Below are 9,704 nucleotides of genomic sequence, written 5' to 3' on the forward strand. Positions count from 1 at the left end.
AAATATCTTTTATTATTATGTGTGGTTTTACATAGTTGATGTCATTAGGGAAGAAATAAAATATAAATACATTATTTGATTTGATATCCACATTCATTAAATGAGGGGAAAAAGTTAGAACACTTTATTAATAAAAAAAAAAAACTTATCCACGCACTGTTAAATAATAAAAGGACAAATATCAAATTTTCACCGCACAGCTGTACGTTTTTACATGGAAATACGACAAGAGTGTGTTTATCTCAAGGAAGGAAATATTATAAACGTTGATATTCTAACAAAAACGATGTTTTTTTCACCTCCAAATTTGATAAGAGTTTAACACAAATTTAGATTCAATTAAAACTTTATTGTGACCAACAAAAAAAATTATTTTTAACAGTAAATTTGATGAGAATTTGAACAAAATTAAACGTGATTAAAGTTTTATTGTGATCAAAGATCTGCAAATGATAAATCGATGTGCCTTAAAAGTTGTTCTATTTTAAAACACCAAAATTTATTTAAAAACTCTTAACTTTATTATCATTGATGGAAGAAAGTTTGTTATTCAAGTAGAGAGCTCTAACATTTAAAATCACGACAAATCTAGAGACAAAATTGGTGTATGAAATTCCCCTGTTTGTGAGACAAGGGCTCGTCTCTACGCAACAATTTGAATGCAAAATTCTACACGGAGGTATATATACTTTAGCTCCTCTAGATTTGAACCTGTGACTCATTAGTAAAAACACAAGATCTTAACCATTAGCCCTGTTAATAGATATAAATTATCAATTCTATAGATATAAATTATTAATTCTAAATGTAACTTGAACTTCACATATGCCTCTTTTCTTTGCTCTAATTTGTTGTTCATACATTTTAATATTTTATTTCATTGTTTTATATTCTTGACTTTTTATTCCTCCGAAATAATTTCCGAAAAAACTTTTAAGCACTTCCCCTGATTTCCCTGATTTGAGGATGGTATCTAATGCAAAGCAAATGGCCTAGACTCAATACACCTTATCTTGTAGAATAAACTATAACTCACACAACACCAGAATACTGGTAACATCTGGACAACAATGTTACCAATTGATTGAACTAACTTTAAAGACTAATAAAAATGTTTCGATACATAATGCCCCACCTGGAAAGCAGTTAAGCAAGATTTAGATTGCTAATAGCTTGCCAAACCCAATCAATTCACTATAGGCAAACATGTTGCAGATGATATTTAAACTTCAACTGCCAGGATAACAATTTCTCTTTTTACCCACCCAAGCCCTATGCAATTGGCAAAAAAAATATTTGAAAACATATCACCCACTCTCAAACATTTAATCTAGAGTGGGATCATTGCCACCCTTCCAATTCCAATCAATTCATGAGGGAAAAACCCAAACTGTGCTTCCCATATTTGTGGATGAGATACTTAGTAAACTTGTTGATGTAGACTACTACACCTAATCTAGAGTTATTTGTATTGAGAACCTGCTAGTAAGAAACTAGCGAAAATGTCCAACAATATCTGTGACAATTGATTAAGCTAATCTGTGACAATTGATTAAACTAATCCCTTTATAACTGTTATTTTGAAAAAGAAAGAAAGATGCATATTACCTGTGTGACAATTGATTAAGCTAATCCCTTGAACTGTTATTTTGAAAAAGAAAGAAAGATGCAAATTACCTTGAACTGTTCTTTTAAAAAGGAACAAAAGCATATTACCCTCGTAGGAGAGTTCAATTCATTTCAATGCCATTCCATCTAACAAAAATAATGCTAAATAATAGCTATATATAATTTGCAAGTACAAATGAGCAACCACAAAAAATAAGATAAAGAGACCACTGCCGACAGAAATTCGAATCTCAAAATTTCAAAAAAAGACATCTTGAAGCAATCAAACAAGATAGATTGACCTGACCTGTTAACAGTCGACAAGTGTCTTTAGCTCAATTCCTTGCTTTCTCAAACTCTACTTGATTTTCATATGTAATTTACAAAAAAATAAATATTACCCAGTACAAGGCAATTTATATAGCTCACAGCTATCACTGAAAAAGAAATTACAGACACAGATAGCAAGTTGAATAAACGCCATAATGTGTGCGCACATCTCTTCCAGGTCTTTTACAGTTTTCAATATTATCAATGGGTTCAGACCAGCATTCAATTTATTTGTTTGAAATGCAAATCCATCTGTCAACTTGTCAATATCATGTAACAAGGTTTGATGCCTCAACTTAAGTTACAAAAACTAAGAGCATTAATATATTACTTGAACAAAAGAGACGCAGAAGGGTTCAATTCTCTATTACAATAATCGTTACAACGTTGGGTGAAGATAAATGACCTCTTTTATGAAAGGGTTTAGCCTAACAACGTTAAGTCACTCAGGGCATACAAAACGAATCAAAATTGAAGAATTACACTTCTGATCCAAGAGATTGCTTGTACTCCTATGGTCTAAAACTACCAAAATTTTTGAATGACTTCATGAATACATTGCAGACGATAAATTATATGCCATTAATATACACCTAGAATTTTAATCTAGGAAAAGGCTTTCACTCCTGTAATTTAAAAATCTTCATCCATTTTGAAGACATGGTTACTTTCTGTATTTCCTATGCTTGACATTATGGAAGCCTTCTGATAATCACCAACCCTCCTTTCGAAGAAGTTTGTTTTTCCTCTACAGAAACAAAGCAGATATAAAGAGAAGGTAAGCTTTGTTGAAAAGATGCCAAACCTCTAAAGTATCAATTTTTATCAACACAAACAATTAATATAATACTCACTGTAATGAAATGAGATCCATCCAGTCAAAGGGGTTATCAACATGATACATCTTGCCATGCCCAAGGGCAAACTGTACAAGAAGTGAAGAAAAAAATTGCAGGTTAACATGTCATGCTGAAAAAACTTGAAGAAACATAGAACAATCTATAAAACTTACCAGAAGCCGGTCTGCAATAAATTTTATGTACTTGCTCATAAGAGTAGCATTCATGCCAACCAAGTCACAAGAAAGAGCTTCGCACACAAACTCTCTTTCGATTTCCACTGCATCACAAACAATTTCTTTTACTCTTTCCTCACTAAGTTTCCTCTTCAACAAACTGCACAAAAACAAAGAAGCGTTTCAGATATTCTTGCTACATTAGCTAAACATTGATGGGAAACCCACAAGATGAAACAAAATAACATCATACCTATAAAGGAGACAAGCAAAATCACAATGAAGACCCTCATCTCTTGAAATCAGCTCATTTGAAAAAGTTAAACCTGGCATTAAGCCCCGTTTCTTCAACCAAAATATGGCACAAAAGCTGCATTAAAAAAGAATGAGCATAACCCACGTTCTTCCCAAAAGGTCAAAAGAATATTCGCATGAAATACTAGTAAGCAACTAACCTTCCAGAGAAGAAAATACCCTCAACACATGCAAATGCGACAATTCTCTCAGCAAATGAACCAGAGCTGCAACAAAAGTACAAGCAAGATGACTCAACTACAGATAAAAAAAACTAAAATGTTTGAATTAAAAGACGACCATTGCCCCTAACAACTTTTAATAAACATTGCCTGCTAACAGCTCTTAGGGTAAGAATAAAAATATGATAGCATTTAGATACCCACATGATCTGTGCCTTATTGTTACCGTGTTCAAAGTTATGATGTAGCAAACAATTTTAATTTTTTTGACAATATGCTTCCCATTATCATTGTGCAGCAAAGCCGTAGGGTGGGGGTATCTATTTCACCGAATTGACATAGGGCTTGCACCTGACCTCAACTGCATGAAATGACCAACTTGTATATGCGGCAAGCCCACATTGAGAGAAAATGTAATATCTCATTTTGCCCCCTTGAAATATTCCAATTTTAGAATGGAAGTTCAAGTGGAAACGCCCCCAACCTGAGATGATGATTTGACAAAAGAAAAACAAGAGAATTAATGGCATAATATATGCAAGATAGGATATGTCAATGAGGTCTAGCTTAGGGGGTTAGAGAAGTGAAAAGTTATCCTCCCCACACCGGTTCAACACGTTTCACTCTTTGTGAGCCAGTCGTTGTTGAGGTTGTGAGCCATGAGAAATATCTCACTCTCACTTACAGGCAGGAGGATGGGGTGAATAATTACATGTTAAATATAAAAAAAGTATGCAAAGATGCTCATCTACTGGATTGAATGCTTTGGGACATACAAGAGAGTGGAGGTAATCTTCAATGCACCTTACACTTGCATGACTGTCCATGCTTATTATTAGCACATGCCTTCAGTGGTTGGATGCCATCTTTCCCACACATTACACTTGGCCCAACTACGCATGCTTTTTAAGTGCACGTCTTTAATGGTTGGATGTCAACTTCCTAGCACCTTTGCTTGAAACGAATATATATATAGAGAGAAAATGTTTTAGGACATACAAGAGAGTGGCTGTAATCTTCAATGCGATTTACACTTGGCATGACTGTCCATGCTTATTATTTGCACATGCCTTCAGTGGTTGGATGCCATCTTTCCCAGACATTACACTTGGTGGAACTACCCATGCTTTTTAAGTGCACATGTCTTTAATGGTTGGATGTTACCTTCCTAGCACCTTTGCTCGACACAACTATATATATATATTTATTTTGGATGCTTTAGGACATACAAGAGAGAGGCTGTAATCTTTAATGCACCTTACACTTATCATGACTGTCCATGCTTATTATTTGCACATGCCATCAGTGGTTGGATGCCATCTTTCCCACACATTACACTTGGTGCAACTACCTATGCTTTTTAAGTGCACATGTATTTAATGGTTGGATGTTACCTTCCTAGCACCTTTGCTTGACACAATTCTAAATATATATAACTCTCTCTCTCTATATATATATTATATATACACCCCTCACTTGGTGATTTACGGGAGGGGGAGCCTCAAGTCTAGAATTTTATGCCTGTGTTATCATTAGCTCTCGCATATTTTTGCTTACTTTTGAGCTCTTTGTTAGCAACATATTGTGCATCCAGTGTTTCGTTTAGGCACCAAATTCGGTGCAGCCTTTAGTTTATGAAGGCGTTGTGCAGCAGTCCATAGGGGGAAGACTCCCCATTGTGGTAAATGAACTATCCCACGCTATGCTAGGAGTATTCTGTCTGCCACTGTTAAGGACAAACTTTACTTCTTCCTTGCCGATACTTATATCTACAGTCTACGTGTTGTTGGAATATTTTCATGAAAAATTAACCTTTCCTACAAGCCTGACCCGGGTCTATCATTTATTTGGCTGCATTTTGATATTCTGCCGTTCACTTATTTTGGAGGTAGTTTTCATTTTGTTATTGCTGCTGTTGAGAGAGGTTTCCCTAGTCACATTCTGGCCTTCAGCCTGGTCCTGGAATCTGTTTTGGATTGCTATGGCTGGGAGAGAAATCATCTCTCTGCATCTCTCCTTCCTATGAAACTAAGTATCACTTTCTCTGTTGAAAGCCTTGTGTCTGTGATTTACAGCAAGTCATGACAGTAATGGCCATGGTTTCTCCCATTTTCGGATAATGAACCCCTCATCTCAGGCATTCTCATTAGACAGAGCACGTATTTAGCAGTTGTCTTTCTGCTCCTGTACCATTCTCTTTCCTGCTCCTAACTGACATTCAAACCAAAATCCCAGGAGTTTGTTGTTTAAAAATGGTTGCTATGAGAATTACTTTTCCTCTGCATAAAAATGTGTAAAAGGTTAAAATAAAAAATTGTCAACGGGCGATATTGGTGCCCCATACCCAGGGATAGTGATACAGGGAGTTACAGAATGTGTCTATGAGGAGTTTGAATCTTGGAGGGTATGAAACACCCTCTCTTTAACAACTAACTAAATGTATTACATAACGAATATTTAAGCATTTGAAAATTGAAATTATAGGACCAAAATTTTCATACCCGAAGTGATATGGTAAGACAAATAGATGTACAAGAGTATCTTGAAGAGTCAAAGAAAATAATAAAGGCAAGTATATAGTAATATACCTTTGAATCCATCGCATGGCCCATTCAGCTGAGGCAAAGAAAATAATAAAGGCAAGTATATACCTTTGAATCCATCGCATGGCCCATTCAGCTGAGGCAAAGAAAATAATAAAGGCAAGTATATACCTTTGAATCCATCGCATGGCCCATTCAGCTTTTCTTGCAACGCAGGGAATAGTGTTGATGGCATTGAACAGCCTCGCTTTCTCCTTAGAGTCTCTGATGTAGGTTTCTAGAAGTAGGCTGTACATCTCTGGTCAAAGGAGGGGCAAAAAGAATTAGGCAACAGTTTATAAAGGTAGGAATCAAATAGGGCAACTATTTAGGCTCGCCGACCTGAATGAATATTCTCTATGGCAATCTGGAATCCGTAGAATGCCCGAGCCTGCAAAATGAAGATTAAAAGATAAATAGTTTGATGCAATATATGTACAGAAAAAACGATTCCTAGTGGATTCGAACTATTAACCACGCGCTGGTTTGAAATTGCCATTAATAACCCTTGATCAAAACCGTAGCTCCGTCAGATTCTGATACTAAAACGAATATAATGAACGGCATAAATCATAAGAATTGGAAACTGCAAAGAGGAATCAAAGAGTGATACAAAAGACAGACAAAAGATTAAAGAGGATAAGGAAAGAATGGGTACCTCCGGAATTTGAACATCATTCAAGAATCTTCCAGCTAAATTCTCCAAAACAATACCATCTGAGGCCGCAAAAAAGGCCAAAACATGGCTGATGAAATGTTTTTCGTTCTTGGTGAGGTTTACCCATTGATATAGGTCCTGTGAAAGGTCAACTTCCTCCACTGCAAACAAACAATTCACTCAATAAAACACCAGACAAAGCGCTGACTCGGGTCGTACTCAACACATCCCATTAGGGGGGAATTACAAATTTAAAAGTGCCTTTATATAAAGCTGTATTTAAACTAAGAATCTAAGAATTTAAGAATTCATGCCCCAGACATGAGAAAAAATGTAAGAATTTAAACTAAACTACCTGTCCAGAAGCTGGCCTCGGCTTTCTTGTACATTTCCCAGACCTCATTATATTTGATTGGAAACATACAAAACCTCTGAGGGTTCTCCATGAGAATGGGTTCTTCCTCCTTTAAAACCTCTGGGTTCATCGCGTCTGTTGTGCCCATTTTGTTTTACTGTTTGTTCTTCCCAGTCTTCACTGCATACAAATCATTCCACCGCCCAAATCCCCCCAGCCCCCACGGAAAAGAATAAATTTGCTGCCAATGTTACGGGGTTAACTCAGAGAATCGCGTTTCTACCACTGTTGGAGGGGAAAGAGGAGTAGGAGATTACAGAAGAAGAAACCGAAGCTGATTTCTCCTCGTAACCGCAATGCTGGTGCCCAGAGGAGGGAGTAGGCATGCCCTACCCTTATCAATTCAACTCTAGTTTCACCCCTTCCGTTGCATAAGTTAATATTTTTTTTTTTAAAATTTAATATTTTTAAAATCCAGTTTTCAAATTGTTGGGTGCCACATTTGAGTCAATGGGTTAATATATATATTTTTTATAAGTGGGAAAATTTATTATATTTTTTTATAAGTGGGAAAATTTATTATAATTTAGTTGTTAATTTAAATTAGCAGTAGAATAGTTATTTTTAGTTGTTATCTATTAATCTGTGCAGACTGACTCATCACTCTTGTTCAATGACAACTAGATCACTTGAAATAACCCAAATATTTTTTGAGCTTGGATCTTATCTTATTTCCTTAAAGAAACAAAAATAGTTTTAAAATATACTCCAACCCCTTCATAAAATTACTTTTAATATTATATTTTTTTTAAATTTAACTAAATTTATTATAACTTATTTTTCAATAACAGTGAAATACTCCTTACAAAATTAACTTATTTTTCAATAAGTAAAATAGTTAATTAAAAAAACTGCATTCGTGACTATTATTATTAGATATTTAAACTTGTAATCTGTTAATTTCAAATTTTCATTGTGATATATTAAATTCATGTATTGTACATTAAAAATATTAACAAAAAAATTGAATTAATAAATAATAAGTTTAAATCTACAGGGATCTTGTCACAGTGGAGCTCTATCATATTACAAACCAATAATAAGTTGCGTGGTGTGTTTCGCTAAATTAGTAAGCTAACTTGCATTTGCAAATACCAATTAATCATAGCTATCTTAGTGGTTGGTTCATAATAGTGTAATCATAAATTTTAATTTAGCATTATTTCATATATATATATAAATATAAGTTTCTTGCTACACAAACAAAAGAAATGATATATTAATTTATATTTAATTATTAAAAGAAAAATTAAATATAAAAAAATAAATAGATACATTTTCATAAAATGAATTAAGAAATCTTGCTTCACAAACAAGTGATTGATACATTAATTTAATATTTAACTAGAGAATAATTAAATATTAATTTAATATTTAATTAGACAATAATTTAAATATTAATTTAATATTTAATTAGACAATAATTTTATTATTATAGGAGGATGATTATTAATAAATTTGTTTTTTAATATATTTAATAATATATATTGTAAAGAATTTTTTGTTTCACAAATAAACAAAAGAGTTTAATAGATTAATTTAATATTTAACAAGGGTGAATTTATAAATGAAATGGTCTTTTTGCAATCATTTTTCTGGTTAATTTTAATCAAAATTCGACAATATTTTTAAAACTTGAGTTTAAATTGTTTAATCTGCATCATTCGAGTGCTCTGGGGTTTTCAAGGGTGTTGAAAAAAATGCTATTTCGCCATTTTTTATTCGTAAATAAGATTTTTCTATTAAATTTATACTATATTACACAATACTCCACAGGAAGTTTAATCTCATCCATCCTCAACCTCTACCCATGAGGTTTGAACTAAACCCCCACACAAAACTACTAATCTACACCCTCATGGGTGATATATATATATATATATATATATATATATATCAAAATAAAATAATGATGATAATTATTAATTCTTAATAAATTTAACTTTTAATATTTAATTAATAATATTTATATTCCCCTAGATTTGGGTGTCCTGAACAACCCTGCCACTTACTTATGAACTGAATGACAATGCCCTCCACTTGGCATCCTTCATCCCTGGTGCATCTAATCATGCCAATGCCTCCCTTTATTATTTACCTCTCGCAGCGTCTCCACACACCCAAAATCAATGTACACTCAGACAACACCCACGACATATTTACTCATCGCATCATGCTCACAATATGGAGTTTTCCTCTTCCTTTTCTGGCTTCCTCGCTCAACGCCTAGCCTCATTCACATGCCTACTCTGCTCTTGCAATCATCGACACCCATGTGCCTCCTACATATTCTACAAATCCCAATTACACTACCATGGGTTGTGAACGAGGAAGACTCTGTCATGTTAATCGTGGGAGGGGAAGAGGTCGCCTACCCACTGCCCCTGCTACTAATGAAGACTAATCTCGATATGACAACGTCATTCTTGCTCACATCTGGCACTAGGTCAACGAATTAGAAGCCAAGAAGGTGCATTGTAACCACCCCTCCCACATTTACCCAATTTCACAAACTCGCCAAGGTAAACATGAGACGAGTGTAACTATGACATGATACAACCTCCAAGTTCTAGTTAAGGAAGTGGGGCCTACAAAAGAACACATATTAACATCCTACAGG

At 34.3% G+C, this 9,704-nt stretch overlaps 1 protein-coding gene across 1 annotated transcript; it reads right to left on the reverse strand.

Annotated features, from left to right (window-relative positions):
* Positions 1-2,234: 2,234 nt before the first annotated feature.
* LOC149169894 (ribonucleoside-diphosphate reductase small chain-like) lies at positions 2,235-7,436 on the reverse strand. Its single transcript, XM_089428850.1, has 9 exons — positions 7,025-7,436; positions 6,670-6,830; positions 6,354-6,402; positions 6,144-6,270; positions 3,409-3,474; positions 3,207-3,323; positions 2,951-3,113; positions 2,793-2,863; positions 2,235-2,686 (listed from the first exon to the last, which is right to left on the reverse strand). The coding sequence occupies exons 1-9, from the start codon at positions 7,170-7,172 to the stop codon at positions 2,572-2,574; spliced, it is 1,017 nt and encodes a 338-aa protein (XP_089284976.1). The 5' UTR covers positions 7,173-7,436; the 3' UTR covers positions 2,235-2,571.
* Positions 7,437-9,704: the final 2,268 nt, after the last annotated feature.

This window comes from Pinus tabuliformis, chromosome 4_2, assembly GCF_031772625.1.
Source record: "Pinus tabuliformis cultivar Carrire ecotype Pingquan chromosome 4_2, CPIR1, whole genome shotgun sequence".
Classification (NCBI taxonomy): Eukaryota; Viridiplantae; Streptophyta; class Pinopsida; order Pinales; family Pinaceae; genus Pinus; species Pinus tabuliformis.